General features: G+C 44.5%; 1 protein-coding gene across 7 annotated transcripts in view; it reads left to right on the forward strand.

The window, feature by feature from the left end:
* The window catches only part of LOC130376319 (microtubule-actin cross-linking factor 1, isoforms 1/2/3/4/5-like), a 113,892-nt gene that overhangs the window by 36,783 nt on the left and 52,216 nt on the right, over positions 1 to 24,893 (forward strand). The window contains exon 1 of one of the 7 annotated variants that reach the window (XM_056583567.1): positions 2,423 to 2,942. The exons of 5 other annotated variants lie outside the window; for them this stretch is intronic. In XM_056583567.1, coding sequence (XP_056439542.1) covers positions 2,888 to 2,942 — 55 coding nt within the window. In that variant the 5' untranslated portion in view covers positions 2,423 to 2,887. Of the gene's footprint in view, positions 1 to 2,422; positions 2,943 to 20,243; positions 20,735 to 24,893 lie in introns of those variants that run through there. One more of the 7 variants, XM_056583564.1, reaches the window with a different exon arrangement.

The raw sequence follows: 24,893 nt of genomic DNA on the forward strand, positions 1-24,893 counted from the left end.
AAGCCCTACAGTATATCTCAGATGAATCATAAGTTGCAACTTAGCACTATATCTCTCATAAACCATCACAGCTGCAATAGACAAACATATAACAGTTGCACTAGATCTATATCCAACATGTTGCAGTAGTCCTATATCACGTATATGTAACAGTTGCAATAGATTTGTATCCAACATCTCGTAACAGTTACAATAGTACTATATCTTAACACGTAGGAAGCAACAGCGAAAAACGTCGTTCACAAAATAAATCAGCTTATCAGCGTATACCAGTGTGCGGTGATTTTAAACTTCTTTGACTTTATATACCATTGTTGACTGCATATCACCAGCACCTGCGGATCAAAAGGCTGTGCAAAGGGACTTTGTTATTTTTAACATACATAAGAACAGTTACGATAGATTTATATGCATCTCATCATAACAGCTGCAATAGGACTATATTTCAACTTAATCACACTTTTGCAATAAGCGATTTCTTATTGCTGAACAAACCCTGCTGATTCTGGAACGAACACAGTCCCATAAGAAACAGTAAGCCTACTGAACAGCAGCTGCATACAACTTCAATACAGCTTGTGACACATGCAAACATGCACACGAGCACACAGTACTCGTTAGTATGTGGAATCTATTTTTTATGTGTGCTAGTGTTGACTAGAATAGAACTGAACCCAACTTTATTATCCAGCGTGGGCAGGACATGTGGCTGGTGTGCCTGGTCTGAGGACCTTTCAGCGGCTGATGGCTAGACTGATACATGGGACCAAACCACTCTCACACCAACCCACACTGTTGTGATTCGAACAGCAGGTCTCACAGTAATCTGAAGGAGGTCTTCATCAAAATATCACCTCGCCAGATGATACATTTTCCTCCTCAGATTTGTGAATTTAATTTATCTTTCGGTTATGTCCTGGCATTCCCCGGTTGGGGAATAATTTGAAGGGTTAATCACTGGAACCTGAAGCGGTTTCTGCCTGATAATAATAAGATAACAATAACAATGTCATAATCTAACGAGAACCCTTCCTTGTCTCTTCTCTTCCATGTTGCTGCTGATGATCGTGGCTCTGCTCCTTCCCCCTTCCTCCAACCAAGGTAAATACAACAAGTTAATTCACTCTGCGAAAAACCCTCTCTCAGCACAATGAGCGTGGTCTCATCTCCTCACATGTATCGACTCCTTTGTCGATAGTGTGTTTACAACACCACATGTAGACAACAAGCATGGATGGATGATTGAATTAATGAAAAACAGAATTACACGGAGGCTTTGACACTTTATTAATGCTTTATTAATGCACATTGTTTATATATTATGCACTTCACTTGCATGAAACGGAACTGTTGCTTCAATTGTTGCTTATCGCCTTTTAGTGTTTACTCACCTGTGTGTGTGTGTGTGTGTGTGTGTGTGTGTGTGTGTGTGTGTGTGTGTGTGTGTGTGTGTGTGTGTGTGTGTGTGTGTGTGTGTGTGTGTGTGTGTGTGTGTGTGTGTGTGTGTGTGTGTGGGTGGTTGCTAGGCACCGAGCAAGTTCTATAAAGTGTCTGTGGAAAAGTAAAAAACAACGGACCGCGGCAATGAAGGTGGTTTGCTAACTGTACCGTCGCTATGGTTACCAATCACGCCACCTTTTGCTGTTCTGATGTGCGTGCGTTTGAGGTTTTAGGATCACTAACTAACAGTTTCTGAACTATGTCAAGTTACCACACACATACATCCACACTGGCTGACACACTGCTGTGTAGCAGGTGGGTAGCGAGGTCAGCCTCCTGGTCTGAATCTGAATGTGAACAAAGAGGGACTCTCTCAATAGGAAACCTCATTTGCATGTGTAGATGAATGTTTGTTACCATATACAAACCCCATATTGACTAGCCATAGTAGGCATTATCACCACAGGATACATTTTTTTCCAAGTGAACGAAATTCTGTGAAAAACCATTGAGTTTGGAGTTGAAACCGTATGAGTTGGTATGAACAGGGCATTTGGTTCCAACTGTGGGCTGCCATCACTGTAGAACTATGTTTCGGGGAACATGTTACGTGCTACAGGGAGAGAAGTGTTACTCTCCCCTCCTACTCATTCCTTCGGGTCTTTTTTTTTTTTTTTTTTTATAATCTGCTCTAGTATGTTGATCCTACAGGCAGCTGAAACACACACACACACACACACACACACACACACACACACACACACACACACACACACACACACACACACACACACACACACACACACACACACACACACACTTCATTCAATGTTTGTGTGTGTGTCTGTCATATATGCTCCAGGGTCACATGTAAAGCTTTAAAAAATGCACAGCTGAGCAAAGCACAAAAAAAACACACCTATTTATGCTACTGATTGCCCACTGCTGCCCACACGCACACACCCCATTCGAGATCGAACACATGTTTCTAGAACAGGCAGTGACATCACCTGTCTTGTGGTCAAAGTCTACTTCCTCTCTCTCGCTCCCTCTCTCTCTCTCCCTCTCTGAGGCGGAGCACACACCGTGGCACTACCGCTGGTATTAACTCACAAATCCACACTCTTTCTGTGAGGCTATTGTGTACGAACAAACGCATACAGGAGATAGAAGCAGAACTCTGGAATAGGAGAATCCTCTGGACTGGACGATGGCAGGATTACCTGGGTGAAGCGGGATAGGACTCTGGATCCTGAATTCTTGGGACTCTTTCTCTTTATCTACTCTTCCCCTTTTTATATAACCTTTTTTTTTAAACTGTGGCTCAATCCGGAAAAAGCAACAAAAAATATATTTTTATCGACTTCTTTAGCCGTTTATTTCTTTCTGAATTACTCTGTTTTTTGGTGGAATCCCTTCGATTGTTATTTTGTTTACGGAGCGAGGGATGAACTCGACGGCAGCATACAGACAGTTCCTCCAGGAACTTGGGGAGAAGAGAGGTTGGTTACCTGGTCGCCCTCACACACGCTTGCACACACACCCTCACAAAGACACCCTACACACACCTATCCAACGCATGCAACACCCATTCTTTAACTACGGTAAGCGTTTTCAGTTTACCTGCTGTGTTATCTCCGCCTTCAGCTGATTGAGTGGAGGGGAATGGCATTATGCACGTGGAGCGTTTAGCGCACGTGGAACATGATGGCTGTCAGAAGGTGTTGACAGGAATACTGATGTGGTGTTAAATGACGGGTGGTGGGAGATTTACACAAAGTCCATTATAATCGTGTATATCTCTATCTATATCTATATCTTGGCCAACTGAATACTTCAGCTTACTTGGTACGTTCCAAGAAATACTGAAGAAATTTGGCGGGAGTTTGAACCACAGCCTAGTCTCACTAGAGAACCCATTCTTAACCCCCAGTAAGTGCAGTGGAGAGGTGAACTGAGGCTATGAATCTTGGTGTGCTTATTGCTCTAGGGAGGATCTGTCTGTGTCAAAACGACAAGGTCGGCACATTCAAGGCTCTGCCTCGCTCCTGCACTCTTACTTTCTGTACGGCTTCCCAGGTACTTTGGACTATACGGCGGGCATGCAACCATTGGGTCAACATCAGGGCTTTGACGCATGTGTGCGTGCGTGTGTGTGTTTTTCTACCTGGCTGTAGCTCGAGATTAGATTGCATTAAACAGACGTATGTGAAGCTGCTTTGTATCCAATCGGTTTTAGATGCTTACCTTACATTGTCAACATGGGTTGGCGCCATTTGGCAGACGTGGTGTTTGTTAATGAATTCGTTAACCATGACGTTTTTAATTAATATGGAGGGCTTATTTGCGGTTTGCTGCCAGTTGTTTCCACTCTTCCAACTGTCATGTTAATTAGATTTAAACCGAATCATGGATTTGTTACTGAGATCTTGTAAAGTAAACTGGTAGTAAACTGGGAAGCACCATATTTTGTTCCGCCACCCAGTTTCGGTGTGGACCCTTGGACCTCGCAGTGCATTGACCCATTTTTTGTGCTCTTGATGGAAACCCTTTAGAAAGACGGAGATAAAAGAGTTTTTATCTGCAGCCCCCTATTCACTAACCAAACCTTTATGCTAATGTCTAGGTCACGTTTTAACGATTTCCTCCTATTTGCGTTCACCCTTGGCTCTGCACGAGTCCATTGAGCCAACTTGAACTTCAAGCAGATAGCCCAAACATGGCCCGGAGGGAGGGGGGCGCCTTGTTCAGACGTGAGGCTGACCCCCACCCCTCCCACCAACGACACCACCCCTTTTGTCTGGTATCAGTCATCAGAAGACTACACACCTGCTAGTGCTTGTGGTAGTGAAGTATAGACGAGTGGATGCCAGCCCAGCCCTTGTGGTATTGGGGCCGTGTGTGAGATAGCTAGGCTCTCTTTGTTTCCTCTCTGGGGCCTCACGCCTGCTGGGTGAATACCAGTTAGTTGGCTTCGAGGTATTTGGTCAAAAAATACGGCGGTGTACGGTTACTCTTCATAGAATTAAAAAAATAATATTTAAATTAAGTTTTGTTATGTTCTTTTGGGAAAATTTAATTATGCTGTTTTATACAGTACTGTTTAATGTTCTGGGCGTAATTTGATCTTGGATTAAATGTTTGATGAAATATTGACACTGTAGGCCAGATGACTCCATTGTTTGGAGCGAGCAGCACAGGTCAGACATTATCTACGGCAACATAGACATGGAAGCAAATAAAACGAAATAACACCTTCTACAAAATGAATACCATGAAGCAGATCTTAAGCGTTTGTGAGTCCAGTGTTGGTCCCCGTTGTCCTGTCCTTCTCTCTCTAACTCTCAACACCTGGCAATTAAGACTAATGGAGGGAGAGAGATTATATAATAGGACATAGGGAGAGTGAGAGGAAGAGAGAGCATGTGACTGAGGTTGTTTGGTTATCATTTGTTTAAGGTGGAGCCACCGGCAGCTTGCTATTATTTTCTATACCTGTGGCTCTCAGCTCTGCCTGTCTCTATGCCTCCACGTCAGAGATCTGTAGCCCCAGGCTTCACAGTGATATCTGCTTAATACTGTTTGATCATCACACTTTTTACTATTATTTTTATCCTCTTATTTTATATTATTTAATACATTGTAAAGTTGTAAAACTGTTTCACATGAAAATTAAAACGTGGTACTGCTCTCAAAGAAAATACATAAAAAATATATTTAATTTATAGATGGATCTGTTTATTGTTTTGTGAATGAGAAAAGTGCACTTTTCACATATCTCAGTTGTATTTTTTGTGAATGGGGAAGTTAATATGAATGAGCCTGAGTCACTCGTTGAAGTGTAGGAGTGCATAAGTCAGTCATTGCTAATTTTTTCCGTTCAACTCTAAACCCTTCTCTCCCGTTGAGGTCTCTATGACAAGGACGAGACCCAGGGAACAGGTGAACCTATGGATGGTTCTTCCTGGTTCCTCTTAAAATGGAATGGAGCCCATAACTAGAGATCTCAGTGAAAACCTCTACACACACATCAAAACATGTGTCTCTGGTCGGACCCAAAGCCGTTCCCTATCCCTTTAAAGTACACAATTCCGCTTTGTTTTTGGAATTTCCTCTCTATTTTGGTGAGGGCCGTATGCAAGCCAGTTCCCCAGGACCCTTATCCCATCATCTTAATTGGAGAGGTGCGGGCGTTATTTCCCACAGAGAAGGTAATTACATCCAAGTACCACAAGGCCCACATTTACCCCCAGGTGACCCGTCTGCGGGCTATGGAGACAGATGGAGGGTGCGTTTGGAACGGTGTCTGGCACCTCCCTGTAAGGCTTCACATATGGTGCCAGCCAGGTGGAACTGGGCAAATGTGGGTCGAGACTGTTGTCGGGGAAGCAAAGCTTAACCTAGCATTGTGTATTGAGAACGGAGGACAATCCTTATGAAAAGGGCTTTAATACAAATCAAGCTGGAGGGGTGTTGGAGGGGTGGCATTCAATTTAGTTTGTAGTGCTAAGAATAAAAACGTATTTCTGCTGAATTATCCTTCTAAGAGTTTAATAAAATGACAGTTTGTATCCTTTACGGCAATGGATTAATCCATCGTCTGCTGGTTTATTAAGCTCCGCCCACGTGGCACGGTTGCCACACAGACCCATGGACTGATACCAGATCGGAGAACCTGATAGGACGACGGGTTCTGGTCTGGCCTTTGGGTTGGTGTTTCATAAGAGAGAATGTTGCTGCCAGAGCAGCTCAGCAGTCCACTGTAGTACTGGCTCTCAGTATATAATTGTAACTTACCCTGACCCCACACACTCACACAGTAAGCCAACTAATGTGACCCCCGTGACACCAGAACACCCTTGGTGACCTGAGTTGTAATAATCCAGTCATATGAGCTGGGTTTGAAGTCTGCCCTGTGTCGTGTTTTCTATAAATTCTACAACGGTTGCATTGTTGTCTCAGCAGTTTCTTTTTTTCTTTATTCCTGAAATCACTGAAACACAATTGCACAATATTGGATTTATTTGAATTTGAAAGCTTCACAGATTTAATGAAAATTAACATTTTGAAGCACAACCAGGGCGTGGTTGTGCTTCACCCTGTAAATGGATGACAGTATTGTCTTTGTAAAGTGTAAGTAAGTATGCCTATGTTTACTTTGAGGGATTTTGTAGCAGTTGGCAGTGTTCTTGCGGATCACCTGTACACCAGGGAGGTGTGTGTGTGTGTGTGTGTGTGTGTGTGTGTGTGTGTGTGTGTGTGTGTGTGTGTGTGTGTGTGTGTGTGTGTGTGTGTGTGTGTGTGTGTGTGTGTGTGTGTGTGTGTGTGTGTGTGTGTGTGTGTGTGTGTGTGTGTGAGATCTTTGACTTGGCCTTTATTGCTACAACATACACATACCCAGACCACACACGTATACATAAATGCATGCATGCATGCATACATACCAACACACAGAAAACCCCTCTACTTAAACGAAGACATACACACAGTGTGGCGTCCGGCCCCACGGACGCATGTATTATTGTAGTCTTGCTTTTGGCGCCAAACATGATCAGGCTTGCCTGTTAAAATCTTCCCTTAATTACCGCCAAAATGAATTGCCAGTTTGGCTTTTCCTACAACACGCATGTCCAAACTCTAATCCACTCCAGATGGAAACCGCGGGGTCCTAAATGGACAAACCGTGAAGAGGGCTGAATCCCGGCGACGACCGGGATTCAGTTGACGCTAGGCTTTTGAATTGAGCACACATTGTATGATTCAGGGGAAACGTTACGCTTGGATGACGCGGAGCAAAGCCAATGTCTTTACCAGACCTCATCCAGACCTCTCATCACTACACTGGAGGGAAACCTTTTGATGCTTTCCAGAAACAACTTGTGGGGTTGTACTTAAGAGGAGGGGAACAAAAAGGGTGACCTCCTCAAAGTTGGCAGACGCGTGTGTGTTCACTTGATGTTTCGAGGGATTTTAAGGTCTGTGGTGAAAAGTCTTGATGCATGGCACATCTTCTGGTTGGTCTTGGCCGCGTTCTTGACACCAGAGGCTCTTCTATTATAATTATTACATGTAGAAGCTGAACATGCCAGCGCATGCACTGAAAGCACCGCTAATGAGTTGTATCTCAACACCTCTGTCACAAGCAGTGATCATGCTCTTGTTAATATTCAAATATTCACCCAAACTGCTGCCCAATCTACAGCACTACACCAAGGTGTATAGTCTAGGCCTTCTCCAGTTACCATCAGAGGGCCAACAATAAACATTGTATTACCAACCAACTTGTTTGAACAGTTGTTTTTCATGTGGGCATTGTAAGGAGTTTACTATTTCATTGATTTGTACGATCCTAGGGTCATGCCGCTAACTTCTGCAAGTGCTTGATTGTTGATTCAGATCCAATGGCAAAGCAAACGGTTTGCTCAACAAACCCAAAGGCCTTGTGGGCACCTTGTTTTGTTTTTTGTTATTCTTGGCTTACGGGCAGACTAGCTAAACTGCTCAGCCCCGAAAGCTAATCTTTAAGCTTGTATAAGCGTCTGGAGCCAGTTTGTTCGGAGGTTAATGGGTATTATTTGGTTCACGGCCTGATCGCCTTGGCCCTGAAAGTCAAGACCGTTTTAGTGTCTGAAACTAATTTTAAATCAGAAGTGAGAGTCGGACGGAATCCAAACATCTATAAAATGTTCTGCTAATTCGGCACATCTAGGCCTAAAAAAAAATAAAGTTTGGTTCCTGTTGGTTGTCAGTTGAGTTCATGGGTAGGTAGGGAATTTATTTTATTTTTTTATTTTATTTTTTCCAGTGGCAGCGAATGATAGGTAGGTTGTTTTCATTTAAAAACGAGAAAATTCGCTCATCCTTGTACAGAATGAAGAGGTGCTGTACCAAAACGTAATTATAGTTTGCATTTATTTGTATTTTTTATAAAATAATTTGGGTCGCACATAAATTGACAGCGTGGGTCGAAAACCGGAACCAAACAATTTTTTTTTTTAGGCCCTATTGCATCTCCACACTCATGGGAACATCTGTCACCTTAAGTATTACAAATACTAATAAATGCACACACACACGGACACACACACACGGACACACACGGACACACACGGACACACACCCGGACACGCACACGGACACACACACACACACACACACACAGACACAGACACACACACACACACAGAGACAGACACTCACACAGAGACAGACAGACGGAAAAACACACACAGAAAAACCCAGACATTTGTATCCAGTGCAAAGCAGCCAGATGTGTGGGGAATGATAAGCGTTGGACGGTCTCTATCAGCTTGCAGCCAGCAGGGCGTGGTCAGCACATGACCTACCAACAGGGCACAAACAACAGAACCATACAGTGCTATTTGCGGGTAAAAATTTAAGTCAGTTTCTCTGCTTATACCACATGATGCCTATATATTTTTGAAGTTTAAGTTTTAAATTGGACATGGTAACGTTTAGGTTACTTTAAAGAACGGTTAAAATGGTGTCGGATTAAAGTATTATGTTTAGGGATGGCATGTGTAGTTTGGGGTTTTGGTGTGGTTCAGGTAGGATAAGGAAAGAAACTAGTCAAAAGCAAAACTTAATATACATAACCACTTAAAGAGCCTCCATATAGTTGCACCTGTGCTGATATCCGTGCCTGCTAGCATAGCACTAGCATCGCTCCTAGCATCTCCCTAGCACCAAGTCACGGTCTTCCAGAGTCCTCCCCCACCCACCCTCACCTGCTGGTGGTGTGGCAGTGCACGTGTGCCCCCTATAGCTTAGAGATTCACCGCCAGATCTGGTGGTCTGGTTATCGCCTCTTTGTTTACATCCAGAAGCTTTGTGTATGGTAATGCAGTAGCCTGATAGAGTGGTGGTTCGTGACCTTTTAAGGGTGTGTAGAGAACAGCGTGCTGCTCAGCCATGGCAGAACACGGTGGCACACAATCTCCTCGGGTTTAGCCCCAGTTTGGTGCTTGAAATAAAACATTTAAATAAAATGGTGACATGGTGATAAAACCAGGAACAACCACGAATCATACACTTAATGCTATGTGGCCATTAAAGTGCTTTGAACTAACATTTATATAGTTATACGATTGCAACTTCCGCCTCTGCCCTCTGCCTGTGGCAGGATGTGATAAAATATCATGCACTGAAACTGTTCAGCTGCACCCACATGTGGCTGATAGGACGATTTGTTAGCACTTAATCGCCGCTACCTCCCCTCTCTCTTTCCCGCCGACCGAACTATAATCACAGACGACAGATCACAGAGTATGCAATTAGTGTGTGTGTGTGTGTGTGTGTGTGTGTGCGCGCGCGGTTTGGGTGGAAGATGTGGTGAAAGGCCGATCTAAAGGTATAGGATGAGGAGAAGGAGTGGAAAGAGAGGGGATGGAGGCTGTGGGTAGCAGAAGGCGTAGTATCTCTATAGCTAATACTGGGGAACCTTTGGGGTCCACACTGTTCCACGTGTTTTCAGCCCAGCAAAGTATTAAAAGAAGGTTAGTTCAAAGTCAAACACCTGATCAGTGAATGTTAACCTCTGATAAAGACAATGGTATTAATAAAATAAAAAAAGGTAGGATTTAAGATGAACTTAAAGGTTTGAACTGGGTTGCGGATGAGGACTGGTTACGGACTGGTTGTATGTGATGCTTTCACAGTTAAGGGTTACCAAAACTGATAAGTCTAAAGCGGATGCACTTGTAAGATGTTGCAGATGAGTCGGCACATAACACACAGCTGGAGAGCCAACACAGGATATAGCGGGCCCATCTAACGCTGATATTACCAGGCCTGTAAGGCGCTGGGCTGCATACGAGGCGTGTCTCCTGAGTCTTCCTGTTTACTTCCTGTTGCCCCTGGACTCGACGGGCCCTGGTTCCTGGAGAAAGAGGGGCATCATGGGAGACGTATTGTTTTCACAGCTTGACAGCTTGTCTCGATCTTTTGCGTGCGTGTGTGCGTGCGTGCGTGCGTGCGTGCGTGCGTGCGTGCGTGTGTGCTTGCATGCGTGTGTGTCTACATCTACAAAAGTGCGCTAGACATTCACATTTTGACTAGTTGTATTGGGTCTACAGTTTAACATTCAAGACAGCCAGCATCCTGTGACCATCCTGCTGGCAGTGAGGCGCGTCCTGGACATACCCTGGGGGATGTTCCCAGGGTAACAGAAGGTTTATTTGGACTTGGGCTGGTTGTATTTTAGTATATTGTTTTTGTATATAGCCATGTTGTGGTTGGTGGGGTTGGTCAGCGTTATGTTAGCACTTCTTGATGTATAACCTTTCTCTCTCACTGCTAGGTGGCATGTATTTTTGGGATTATATGGATTTGTACATAGTTAGGTCTTTTTTTTTAATGGGCACTTCTGTGTGTGTGTGTGTGTGTGTGTGTGTGTGTGTGTGTGTGTGTGTGTGTGTGTGTGTGTGTGTGTGTGTGTGTGTGTGTGTGCGCATGAGTGAGCTTTGTAAGTTGGTTGAGTGGTACATTAAGAGGCTGATGGATCAGGAGGGGCCTCTCTTGTTAACCCCCTGTACCTCCAGGGGCCGCAGCTCCCTATTTGCCCCCCTAATGTACTAACTCCTTTGCCTTCTTTATCTCTTCTCTCTTTGCTTATTTGTCATGCAATCTGTCTTCATTCCCTGTCTTTGGGTTAAATTCATGTTTGTCATGGCAAACCTAACCCTGTCAACTTGTCGTCAGCTGCAAAGCCTGATTTACGGTTGTTTACATTTTGTCTGTCGGCATCTCGCTAGCTGGGGCACATAGTCAAGGTCCTGCCCCACTGCCTGATAGCCTTCCTGCATTCAGTGACATCACAAACTTATATCGGTCTCAAAGGGCTGAGAAACAATAAAATAATAGAATTATTAGAATTGACCCTTAACCCTAACGCTAACCCTAACCCATCATTTACTGAAAACTTTGAGGCTTTCTTTCTCTTGCTTTTGCGCTCTCAGTCTGTCCCTCAACGTTATCGGATACACTTTGTCACCACTTTGTCTTGTGTTTCTTGTGAAGTCTTGTCTTATCCTCCCATGTCCAGTCTTGTCCCGTCTAGTGTGTTCAGCCAACTCTATTCTTCAAATTGGGGTCATACCTCTTTCTTGAAGTCCTCTTATCTTAATCTTTTTTGCAGTTGGGCTGGGTTAAGGTCTTTGTTCCCCTATCTTCCTCCATCTTCCCACGTCAACACCTTGCTCCTGTCCTTCCTGCTTCAGTGTTTCTCTTCTCCCTTATCCCCCTTTTTTTTTTTTCCACAATCAGTCCCTTCCTCTACTGCTCTCACTCTCTCTCTCTTTCTCCCTCTCTCTTCCCTTTGAGCTTGTTAAAAAGGAATTACTGTGCTGTACTGGTCTCAGGGTGATGAGTGTGGGTCTTGACGTACACCTGACTCCCCTAACGAACCTGCCCCCCCTGGCCCAGCGGGTGGTTACCGCTGCCTCTGAACCCCCCCCCCGCTGCCCCGCCGCGCCTGTCCCACCAACTCTGTCCCTCTCGAGGGGACCGGATACCTGCTTGAAAAGACACGCAAGCAGACATGAACAGACACACGCACAAGCACGCACACAGGAGTAGCCATTTATTCAGGTCTTTCAAAAATATGATTTATATCGTTTTCAAAAAACATGATTTTGTTTGTGTGTCGATTTGAAAGTGTGAACCGAAGTGATGCAACCCCATGTCTCTTCTGTCGCCCGTTCATTCTCCAGCTCTCTCTCTCTGCCCCCTCCGCTCTACTTATTTTATCCTATGATGTAAGTGGTCAGTCCTGGTGTCCTCTGGCTGTCCCTGCTGATCGGACCGTGTGAAAAGGAGAACCAACACAACAGCCACCGCAGTGAGAGTTTATGTTCAGGTCACTCTGCGGAGCACGGACCATAAACTCTCACTGTGACATCGATGACCAGCATACAAGGAGTTCTGTGCTTGTCATGCTTATCTGTCCCAGTGAGGGGGACAAAGTTCACGCCAAGTATAAGTAGCGTGCACAGGCACACGTGGGCCTCTGGAGTCAACAAAGGCCTGCTTGCTGGTTAAACACAAACACGAGCATGATCACAATCACTCAGATAAACACGTGGGCTCCAGTCTGCTCACATATAGACACGCATAGATTCCCACACAGAATCTGCAAGGCATTGTCCTACTCAAGCAGGCCAAGGAACCACACTGACTGAAACACACACACACACACACACACACACACACACACACACACACACACACACACACACACACACACACACACACACACACACACACACACACACACACACACACACACACACACACACACACACTCTCTTAAGCAGCCCCATTGGCCTCTGTGTTTGTGAAGGCACAGGGAAACGGTCCCAACAGTTAGAAGACTTTTCCCTCTGCCTCTCTTCATGCAGTGCTGCCGGAGACCTTTTAACAAGCTGCACTCGGGACAGTTTAACCATCACACCCATTATCAAGCCTCTTCAAACCAAAAGCACTCCACTGATAAGGGCCCCCTGTTTTCACTAGTGTCTGTGATAAAAGTGTCACTCCCTCAGGTTCCTCATCCAACCTTTTATCCGGTGTAAAGTACTGAAAACCAAAAACCACTGATGTGTTTGCTGTCCTGGAATAGGAGGGCTCCGCTGTGTGCCAGGTCTGCCTGTGAGACCGTTACTGGACTCAATGTAAATGTTGACGTCATGGGCCGGCGGGACCCCACCATTTCTCAGGCATTGTAGCGGACGCCCCTGACAGCCCGATAATTACAGCTTTTTTAGAAGAAAGTCGGGTCAAGTGGTCCACTAAAAAGGTCCATGAACGGCCTCTGTGTGTGGTGAGGGGATTGGGGATGGGGGAGCGGGGGGGGCGGAGTGTGGTTGTAATAGAGAGGTTGCCATGGGGACCAGAACAGCTGGGGTTAAAATTAAGGGTTTGGTTGCCGTGGTTATGGTCGGTCGGTTGGCCTGTATTTGTGTACACTCTTTACGTTGGTAGACCTCGGGTCCTTTATTCTCCCACGTTGTTTTGTGCGCTTCCTGGGCCTCGTCGCTTCCCATCCGCTGACCTCACCACTGGAGGGGTTTTGTCTTTTTCTCACTTTCTCTCACGACCTTATAGATATCGCTCTCTTTGTGCCAATCCCTCTCGTTCTCTCGCTCTCTCTGTCTTACTCTGTCCCTCGTAGACAAAAGTAGGGATAAACACACATCTTTTCTACTACTTGTGTAAAGTGTTCTTTAAATGTGGACCTTTCACCAAGGCCTCGGGTCTGGCCTGTCTCAGTGAAAACATTTTCCTGATCTCACCTTCTCTAACCTAGTTAATTTCCTCTTCCATTTGTCCTCTCCATTGAATCACTCATTTGTTTTGACCGCCTTCTCTCATTTGGTCTCTCTCTCTCTGTCTCTGTCTCTGTCTCTCTCTCTCTCTCTCTCTCTCACGGTCTCCCTTGTCCTCTCGACTTTCTTTGTCTTTCTCCGTCTCCCTCCCTCTCTCGCTGCGATTAACCTACAATTATCAAAGGCCGTAAAATCCTAAGAACTTTGTCTCAAAGCTCCACTTTGTTTCTCTCCTCAGAAGATCATAAATCTCCTCTTCTCCCCTCACCCAATCCCTCCTCCACCCTTCTCCCACCACACATCCAAGTTAGCGGGTCCTCCCACCGGTCTGAGCTGCTTTCACCATCAACAACACTGCTTCTACCACAATATTTACTCTTCTTCTGCAATTTATTCTCCTCCTCCCCCTCTTCATTGTGTGTGTGTGTGTGTTTGAACTCAATAAGTGTGACTCTAGGCACATTTTTGACATCACCAGGGTGACTCGGAGTAAGACACACACGGGCACAGACACACTCACATGACCTTTGCCCTTTGCCCTACGGAGAGCTGTGTGACCGGGCGGTTATCGCTCCATTACGGCACAGTTTCCCCTGTGCTTGTATAGAGGACGGATGAGCGGGATGGATGGACAACATGAGGAAACCAGCAGGTCATAGATCAAATCAACTTTAGTCTCTAAACCAAAGCAACTCCCAGTGAATCTGCGCTCCACTTGAATGGGCCTGCATTTACATCCAGCATGCAGGAACTCGGCACCCAAATCTTTTGAATGATTACATTTTAATCCCGCCCATTATATCCCCTATTTGTGGCTGATATAATGAGGTATTTTTGATTCACTTTGTTGTGTGTTGCTCTATTAGAAATAGATATCTTAACTATTGCAGACGAGGAGGGTGACGAGAGGCCTCTGGTAATCACTGACTGTTTTCTGTAAATACAGGCATGCATGTGTGCGTGTGTATTTGTGTTTGTGTGAGGGAATGCACAAGTCTCTGTATGTGGGCACGGGCTTGTTGTATAAGCTTGCATCCTGTCCTATTTAGATGGCAATTTCCCTATGATCTTGGAGCAGGGAATATCATAAACCGTTTATCGTTTGTCTATGAAATATGTCCTCTAGGCATGTGACGGGCCTCCTATTATATGTATTGCCTATTTGAATCCACACATACCACTAGCCCACGGTTAAAATGAAACGTATCTACAGTTTAACCGCAACAGTGTGTAAGAGAGACATGAAACCTGGTGTCGTGAGAGGAAATGACACGTGGCCGACCAGAATCAGATCTGGGTTTCTACAAAGTCTGCTGTGTGGTTAACGCCCTGAGGGTACGCACGCCATGAGGTACTGCAGATGTCTTCATCTATGTCCTGGTTTGTCTCTTTCTGTTACTTGTCCAAGCCATAGCCGGGAATATGGCTCCCAACTCTGAAGTCGTGATCTCTGTTTGACTTCTTCTTTCTAATTACCTCCCCCTCACCTCACTTATAATCCCCCCCCCCCCCTTGTGTTGTTTAGGTTTGTGCATAATGTGATGTGTGTGTGTGTGTGTGTGTGTGTGTCGGGTTATTAGGGTTACGCCATCTGGAGGACATGATACCTCCCTTCCCTCTCCGCTCATCTTTCTCTCCTCACCTTTAATCTCTGATGGCACCTCAGGGTAAATCGGTCTTCTCTAACTCTTATCTGTCTATCTCAATCTCTCTCTCTCTCTCACACACACTCTCCAACTAATTAATCTTGACTATGCTCCTGCTCTGCCGTCTCGGTCAAAGCGGTGTAGTGATCCGTTCAATGATCCCCGTCAAAACAAAGCTCACTTAAAATCTGTCAACACCAACGGCAGTTAGCCTTGCTCTGTGTCGGTTAGCCTTCATGAGCTCAACTGCCAAGCCATGACACACACACGCGCACACACCCACAGACATAAATGGCTACGGTCACTTAATATTGGTGCCGTAGATAGAGAATAGTTGCACGGCCTTGACGGGCCACTTGATATACCACTGTACAGGTTTAGAAAAGATAAATTTTGCCTGCCTTTCCATTTAGCTTAAATTCTGTTCTGTTTTAATTTAAGATATATTGTGGATGTCATGGCATTTGCCTGCTAGGCTTTCAAATGCAGTACCTGAAGGCTATCTTTTAAAAATCAATAATGGTAACATTGATGTGTCTTGGTTGTCTTAAGGGAATGAAAACGTACATTTAGCGGTTGGTCAGTAAAGAGTTTATGTTCCTCCTCAATTGCTATTGGCTCCATCGCTCTCCTTGCAAACGCCAGTTAACATCTGACATTTCAAGCATTCGGTTTTGGGTTTTGTCCCCCCAGGAATACGGTCTTGTCGGCATGTCTAGACAAGAGAATCCAGTGGCTACTCTGAGGCTGCCCCCTAACAGTAGCATGCAGTACTGCAGGGGGAAAGCCTGTCCTATAGGGATGAACCATGTTGTTGGAAAGAGCAACATTTTCAACCTGGTCCATATCTTAGGGTCCGACACTCAGATGACCTGTCTGGACTTCGGTTGTCCTTTGATTGTATTCCCAATTTGGTGCAAATTTAATGTCTGCAAAACCAAGTTGCATAAAAATCTCAAGCTGTCTAGACCTGCTTTGATGTTAGAAATGTATAGTTTCTGTTTACAACAGAGCTGCAACCATGTTTCTAAGGTGAAATGTTCAGAGTATCTTCTCTTATGATTCAGTTTGGCTGCTGGGAGACAGGGGTCCTAGAGTTACCAACACATCGCTGTGTGTGTGTGTGTGTGTGTGTGTGTGTGTGTGTGTGTGTGTGTGTGTGTGTGTGTGTGTGTGTGTGTGTGTGTGTGTGTGTGTGTGTGTGTGTGTGTGTGTGTGTGTGTGTGTGTGTGTGTGTGTCCCGCTGGGCCCATTATACTCAGGGTTTTATACCCAGGATGGCGGGTCAGACCCCCGGCAGCCGGCCCAGCATCCAAACAGGAAGTGCTTTCGCTTTGCTTGTCCAATGGCAGGGGGTCGGGGGTCAGGCGGCTGCTAGGGGAAACGGCAGGGGCGTCCGGGAAACATTGACGATGTGTCACGGCCGCGCCACACGCAGCTGTGTGACAGCGGGAAGTGCTCGGGATAGCGGCAGTGTGTCGGAGACGAGGCGTTACGTCATAAAGCTGTTCCTGTCCTTCGGTTTAGACTGGCCTCCATTCAAGACTCGTGTGTTTCACTCAACCAAACGAAACATCTTTCTATTTCACACCCTCTTCTCACAAGAGCCGGGGTGTGAGGTAATGGGGGGGGGGGGTTTAGGATCCTTGAAGGTTTCGATTGTTTAAATTGACTGAAAGGTTTGTTCCTAAGCAGCGACATGCCTGTGGGTTTCATGCATTATGCCTTTTGTGAGAGAATGTAGATTAGTCTTTACTGGGGAATGAAGAAATGCATTGAGAACATGTCAATTGAAAACGTTCTCAATGCACGTGGGGGCTGTGTGTGTGTGTGTGCGTGCGTGTGTGTGTGCGTGCGTGTGTGTGACCTTGCTGCTGTTCTTGCTGTCCGTGCCAAGGATGCTGACTAGATGAATTGAGATTTGCTGGCGGTTAGGGTGTGGCCGAGAATCACTCCATCCTCTCTCTCTCTCTCTCTCTCTCTCCTCTCCTCTCCTCCTCTCCTCTCCTCTCCTCTCCTCTCCTCTCTTTCTCAGGAGAAGGAGGCTGTGCACATGGACAAGGGGGATGTTCACCTTGTGTCATGTATATGATCTGTGGGTTGAATGAAGCTCCTTCGCAAGTGGTCTATTTAGTCTTCATTTAGTTCAAAGCATATCCTGGGACAGGCACACTGGGAGCACTAATGTGTGTGCGCCGGCAGTGTGAGATTTCTCTCAGTGATAGCCGAATGAAAGCGGGCATTCACGTCCCAGTACAAAAGGCCACCAGGCGTCACAATAACACTGTGGTCAGTATCTTGGCTGTACTTTCTTGCTCGATCTCACCCTCTCCCTGCCTATTTCGCTCTCTTTCTCCATCAAGCACACTCTCTGACCCAGCTCGCTCTGTCTCTCTCTCACTTTCCCTTGCTCTCATTTTCATTTTGTCGCTTCTCTCCACAATCTGCCATCTCATCATTTACTGTCCTCATTCTCGCGCTCTCCTTCCGTCTCGTCTCCTGCTCAGACACGTCCAAGGTGGATCCACCTATTGTGTGTGTGTGTGTGTTTCCTCGTGTGTGTGTGTGTATGTGTGTGTGTTTGTGTGTCCTCATGTGTGACTGATGAAGCATCATGCAGGAAATACTGAATGGATACTTGACCTCTAACCTTGTTAACACGCAAGCACTCACATACAAACGCGTATAGAAGCACATTGACGTAGAAAGACATGCAGCCTCCTACTTTGACAATATAATGCTGTACATATAGCTCACGAATACACATTGTTCATGGTCATCAGGATTTTATGTTTTTTTTTTCTAATTGTTCATGGTCCATTGGTTAAGGTCAGATTTAGCCTGCTTGTTGAGGAAGGGACTTCCCCATGTAACTGTAGATATACCGGATGTGAAAGTGAGTGGAGTTTGGTGGAGTGTGCTCAGCTATTCCAACAACGTTCAATATTCATATTTATAGAACCATCTATATATATTATGTTTCTGGTTTCTTCTTGGGACATCTGATACAGCAACCACAAATAAAGGAAATAGTTTCAATAGTTTTCCTCCATAAGAGCCCAGTAACAAAATGTGATAAAGTGCTTAAATACTACCCCAGATCGGTATGAAGATATGAGATTAGAATGTAGGTATTTGGGTGTGGACCTGTGTGCCACAGCAGTGTTTTATAGTGTAGCCTCTGCGTCTGTGTAACACACTCTAATGTTTTGGTCTCTCCTGCCCCACAGTGGCAGCTTAACGTCACCTCCTGCTGCAATCAGGGTCTCTCTGCCCTCTATCTCTCTCTCTTGAGGCTTTTTCCCTCACTTGATGAAATAATGATATTATTAATATTTAATGTGTGGCAGCAGGGGCAATTCTTTTGAGGAATGAGTTCCCGTCCTTTTTACTTTATCCATATTTTTTAAACTGCTGAGTCAGCTTTGTTTGTTTCAGCAGAAGTATGGTTTTGAGAGATTTTAGTTATGGACACCTGGTTATTGCAGAAATATGATTTTAACTTGACTATTAGAAATTTTAAAAAGAGTTTTATTTAATATTATTGCATTGTATTTTATGTTATTGTGACTGACATTCCCATATGTGTGTGTGTGTGTGTGTGTGTGTGTGTGTGTGTGTGTGTGTGTGTGTGTGTGTGTGTGTGTGTGTGTGTGTGTGTGTGTGTGTGTGTGTGTGTGTGTGTGTGTGTGTGTGTGTGTGTGTATGTATTAATGCATGTGCATGTACATGTACGTGTGTGTGTGTGTGTGTGTATGTATATATATGTGTGTGTGTGTGTGTGTGTGTATACATACATACATACATACATATACGTGCTGTTGTTGTTCTCTTCTCCTTCTCTTGATTTGATCAGCTGGTTTCATCAGGCTGTAATTTTTGCTTTATTCTTGCTATTGCTATGTGTTTGCCTTTTTGAATAAGCTATGTGGCTGGTTTTAACAACAGCAAATGTTTGATTGTCGTCAACGTCATACTTTATACTTCACATGTAGCATGTGGCATCTGGCCACCTTGGAAACCACCAGCTTGCCTTTCTGCCCATTGTAAAACAGCAAATGGAAAACATGGCAACCAGAATTAGGGGATTTCATGTGGTCGACCAAACGCTTCGTAATGATAACCCAGGAGTCTATCTATGACTCTACCTCGAACATTCGTAAGCACATCGTTCTTTTAATTCATCAAATTCACTGGTTTATTGGTTTCGCTCATTGATCTATTTTCCATGCAGAAGGCTTTGTTTTGTGTAGAGGTTGCTAGGATGAAAATATCAGTGGCATTTCCAAGCAATGGCGTCTCACACACACACACACACACACACACACACACACACACACACACACACACACACACACACACACACACACAGTGTGATGTGTTGGTAACTCTAGGACCCCTGTCTCCCAGCAGCCAAACTGAATCATACTGTCTCACTTAGTGATGTTCCACACACACAACCTCTCACACTGGTTGGAAGGTCTTATACATGCTGTCACAGTCAGCAGACGTCCATTCAAAGATAGCCGTTAATAAAAATAACCCTTGTGGCTTCCCTTGGAAGAAAATGGTGCGACACACACTCGCAAGCACACCGGGGTCCACTAACTGCTCCCCCGATGAGTTACCGGTAGCGGTGCTCCACGCAATGCTCCGGCCGCCGGCTTGTATCAGTGGAATGGAATTCAGTGTAAGAGTGTCATCCAAAGACGGAGAGATGCAGACTTGTAGCTGAGCTACAGAGTGAGAGAGAGAGAGAGAGCGAGGGAGAAGGAGGCAGGCTGTGAAGGAAAAAGGGGTTGCCTTGAAAGAGAGAGAGGCTCTCTGAAGTTCTCAGCCCAAACAGAGTAACGGTAACTGTACATGTTTCAGAGACGAGGGAGAGTGGAGGTTTTAGTCAGTCGAAAATGGCAGTTAGGAACTAGGATGTACGGCCCCTTTGAAGGGAAAATATAAGTTTGCCTAGAAAGAGAAGTGAAAGAACAAAGTTGTCTCTCTCTTTCGTTGAAGTGCCTTTTTTTTTAACAACTCTGGATACTTGATGATGGCAGGAATTGCCTTTTTATTTTCTTTCCCTGTCTTGGACATAAGCGACATCTGTTCGATTTCGTATTACACTTCGGCCTTGTTCGTGTGAGGTTTACGGATATCTTTGCTTCGCGGTTGGTCAACGAGGAACGATGGATATTTTCATGGACCCAGCAGTGATGACATCGTTCCTTGTGGTCGGTGCGCACGTCCTCACAGCGGCTGGTGTCTGGTTGTACCGCAGACACCGCAGACGGTCCCAGAAACAAAGACCAGGTAAACGTAGGGAGTCTGGACCTACTACTTGTCGAATGGGAATAGAAAGCATGCATCTCTTCTTTTATACATTTCCCTGAGAGCGAGAGAGATACGGATGGTGATTGACACCAATGACAACCTATTACCTTCCTAGTTCCCTTTTAATGTCTGATTTCCCCTCCTCATGGTTTCATTGCCCCCCCCCCCCAGTGGCGTATCACCCTCTTTTTCATTATTTTGGAATGTGATGATGTGGTCCTCTACAGTTAGCTGTGAGGTGGCACTTCACGTGTTGCTAATGCTACTAGCCTGGTTACTTGGCAACGGTAGGCCTTCTATTTTGTTTACCATTACTGAAGAGATGTTTTTTTATATGGCTATTCACTGCTCACTAAAATGCCGCTTCTGTATGATGGCATCCCGAGTACTTCTGCGAGTCAGTGGGACAGAATTTACCTTATTTGGCATTCCCATAAAAGGAGACAATTGTTTCACGCACTATTATGTCTGTTGTGTGTCTTTGTTTTTCTTTCTGCTCTAGGAACAAGCTTTGACTTGGTTGGGTTCTTTTTTTGTAAACAATTATGTGTTGCTTTAGTAAACAGATGTAATCTGTGTTGTGTCAGTAATCTTCTTAATGCAGCCCTGTGTCTCAGTATTTACAGCTCCAATGTAAACAGTGCGTTGTGCATTTGTAACGTACAAATCCACTCCTATGTACAGTATGTTAAAGTTGATTGAATTGAACTAACAACCAGTCAAATTATACTGTCCATTAATCTCATAGAGATAGGATAATTGTTTTAGCCAAATCATTTTAAAATATTACATTCATCATCCATTGATTGAATACATCATTATTTTATTCATTTGTAAAACACTTGTTAAGTTTTGTATGAAAACACTGGGCTCGACTGATTATAACGTTTGTGGGTTTAGTTGGATTGTTTTTGAATTGTCCGTGCCATGGCAGTGTTGCATTCAGAAAGAATCATGGTATTGTCACGGTTTGTCTAACTAACTTGATTATGATGAGAACAGAGTGGGTGTGTGTGTATGTCTGTGTATCTCGTGTGGGGGTGGTATCTTCATTGTGTGGGTGGAAGTTAATGAGAGAGTGACAGTTGTGGGTATTTGCCATGGTTGTGTGTTATCTTGGCTTACACGAGGGATGTGTTATTAATGTGGTCTTTATTTTTAGCTTCTTAAGGATGTGGGGTATGTCACATTGATGGGCGAAGCTGGGTGGAGTCCTTCAACTGTGTGTTTGAAAAAGAAAAAATATATATATATATACTGTGTATGGATATTAGATGTGTCCATGGGCATGCATAGAACTTATTAGTCATACTTGTCCACATTGTTCATCAACTCTGCTGCACCCATAATGCACTGCAAGGATCTTCCCTCCCAGGCATGTTGGCTGGAGTGTAACGTGTACGAGGTCATGTGACGGTGAATTATGATTTATCTTTACTCAAGTGATTCAATTATGCCCTTTGTGGTGTTGTTTTAGCCTACGGTTTTCACACTTGACTCTATGGTAGCAGTGTCAGCCTGTCACAAGCACATTGTAACATAATTAGCTCTGTAAGATACATCCTTAACTTACATACATTAGCAAGAGTGATTCATCACATACTACAGTCAAGTCAAATATTCTTTCTTAATGGTGTGTAAAAAAACATGCGTTATATTAATATCAGTAAAAAGTGAAACGACTACAAAACCGACCGACCATTCCAATCAAGTTTTTTATTTACACATAGATATGACAAATTGAATGGAGCGTAATTAAATTTGTTGCTAATCTGTTGAGCGGCGACCTAACCGAGCTAGTGATTAACATGTGGGTGGATGGTGTGGGCTGACTGGAGAATGGATGAACTGCTCTGGGGGCGCCCAGCCCACTGTTCAGATGAATTAAATAAGACCGACATGGAGACATGGAATGACCAGCAATGAGTGATGAATATTAATGAAACGCATCAGTCCGTGATGTCAGCTTTCTATTTCTTTCACTTACACTTTCACAAAGTGAAAGTGAAATAATTACACTGACATGGTCAAAATCATGGGATTTTTGGGATCAAGAGCTTGTTGCAACTGAATTACATCACAGTGAATCAGAGCTGCAGACGACTAGAAGATTATGAAAGGAGGAAAGATAGAGAGAGAGAGATAAAGAGATAAGCGCACTGCGTGGTATTAGAGGCGTTAAGCTCTGCATGTTATTTTTAGTGTTGATTTGTCCTGAGGCAGAGAGATGGCAGAACAGGGAATTATTTTTGGAGAGAAAAAAACAAAGTGATCTGCAGGAGTAGCCGTGGACGAGGGATGGAGATATAACAGGAAGCAAAGCAGTGAAGATATCGTACAACACAGAACAGAGAGAGAGCAATCTCTGTCTAAGCATTTTTGGACCCTGTGTCACTGTCTGGCCTGCATAGGTGTATATCTGTCCAGGTGTGTGTGTGTGTGTCTGTGTGTGTGTGTGTGAAAGGGCTTTACTGTGTAAAGACATGTGTTAGCCTCAAACACTCGTATTGAGGTCCCGTAGAATGGATCAGTTTCATCAAATTATGTACAGCTCTGACCTCTGACCCCCTGACTTCTTTCCTGGCCAGGTTTCATGACATGACTCCAGGGGGCAGTGACATCATCGCAGCATTCGTGCTAAGGAGGCAGACTGTGCTGCTAAATGATGTCATCGCATTTGTGCTGTTTTCCTGGCAGTCCTGAGCTTCTGCTCTGCCACAGGGAAAGAAATGTGATATAAATTATGAAACCTCAGCCCAGTGCAGTTTGAATGTAACCAACTATTTTGGAGGGAATTTAAAAGTTATACATGCAGAGAGCCAATAAGAGAAAACAAGGTAATAACTGCCAGACATTGAGTGTGTGTCTCTGTGACCGTGTCTATTCAATGTGTTCAAAAACACGAGGCGGTGTAGTACCTTCTGAATGACCCCCTTAACTAGCTTAGCCTGTTTGCTGTTAACATGTGTAGCCATGGCGACAATATCCTGTCTGCATATGGTTGTTGTGTTTCTGGGAGGCCATCTGAAAAAGGCTGTGTTGCTGGCTGCTGACTGGATCCAATTGGCTCAGGGGATTTGATTGACTATGCTATCGTCCAATTTCAGCATTGTCACACACACACACACACGCGCACGCACACGCACGCACGCACTGCATGCGTCTGTTTCCGCCCTTTTATTAAATCAGACATCATCCGTAGTACACCATCTTCAAACAGATCTGTCTCCGGCTGCTGCCATCTCTTTCTGTCTCCCACGGCTGCTGGACTAGAGGACACTCAAGAGCTTGGAGGAAGTCTCCCTTTCAGATGGACTCCAGGGTGGTTATCTTGCGTTCTCACGGAGGGGAAATGCGAGGAAAGGAAGGAAGGGGAAAGGGCAGACTGGGAGATATCAAGGAGAAGGGGCAAGGATACTGCCTGGCTTTACTCAGCTTAAAAGACCTGTGTGTGTGTGTGTGTGTGTGTGTGTGTGTGTGTGTGTGTGTGTGTGTGTGTGTGTGTGTGTGTGTGTGTGTGTGTGTGTGTGTGTGTGTGTGTGTGTGTGTGTGTGTGTGTGTGTGTGTGTGGGGGATTTTTTCGTCTGAGTAGGGAGATCTTTTTTGGTGTTATATAGAGCACTGCTGGAGTGGATGACATCATCACATAGTCATTGGTAGAACTATATCACATGTTTAGAGACTTCCTGGTTCTTATCTTCCTGGATTCTTACTCAAGACCGTGTTATTAATTTAACATTTGTTTTAATCAACTGCTTTGCTCTTTTATCTTATTTTAACTGAATGCTACTGTATGTCAGAAAGTTCTTGGCAGGAAAATGTTAGGCACAATTTTGTTTTTATACCCGACACTTCAGTTGTGAAATAACCTTTTTAATAATCACACCAAGACACAAAACAAATGGGATACCACGATAAGTTGATTTCCTTTTTGAGTGAGAACATAAAATTGATGGAGATAATTTGGATAAATAGATAGAGAAAAGATAAATAAAAACAACTGTATTCACGAAGAACTGTGGGCTTGTCTTCTGCCTCCTACGTACAAGAAGAATCCTCTAGAAAACACAGTTTAGGACAACCATGTAGACCACAGCAAACGGATAGAGAAAAAGAGTGTTGGAGTGCCACAGACTGG

This window comes from Gadus chalcogrammus, chromosome 22 (assembly GCF_026213295.1).
Source record: "Gadus chalcogrammus isolate NIFS_2021 chromosome 22, NIFS_Gcha_1.0, whole genome shotgun sequence".
In the NCBI taxonomy this organism is placed as follows: domain Eukaryota; kingdom Metazoa; phylum Chordata; class Actinopteri; order Gadiformes; family Gadidae; genus Gadus; species Gadus chalcogrammus.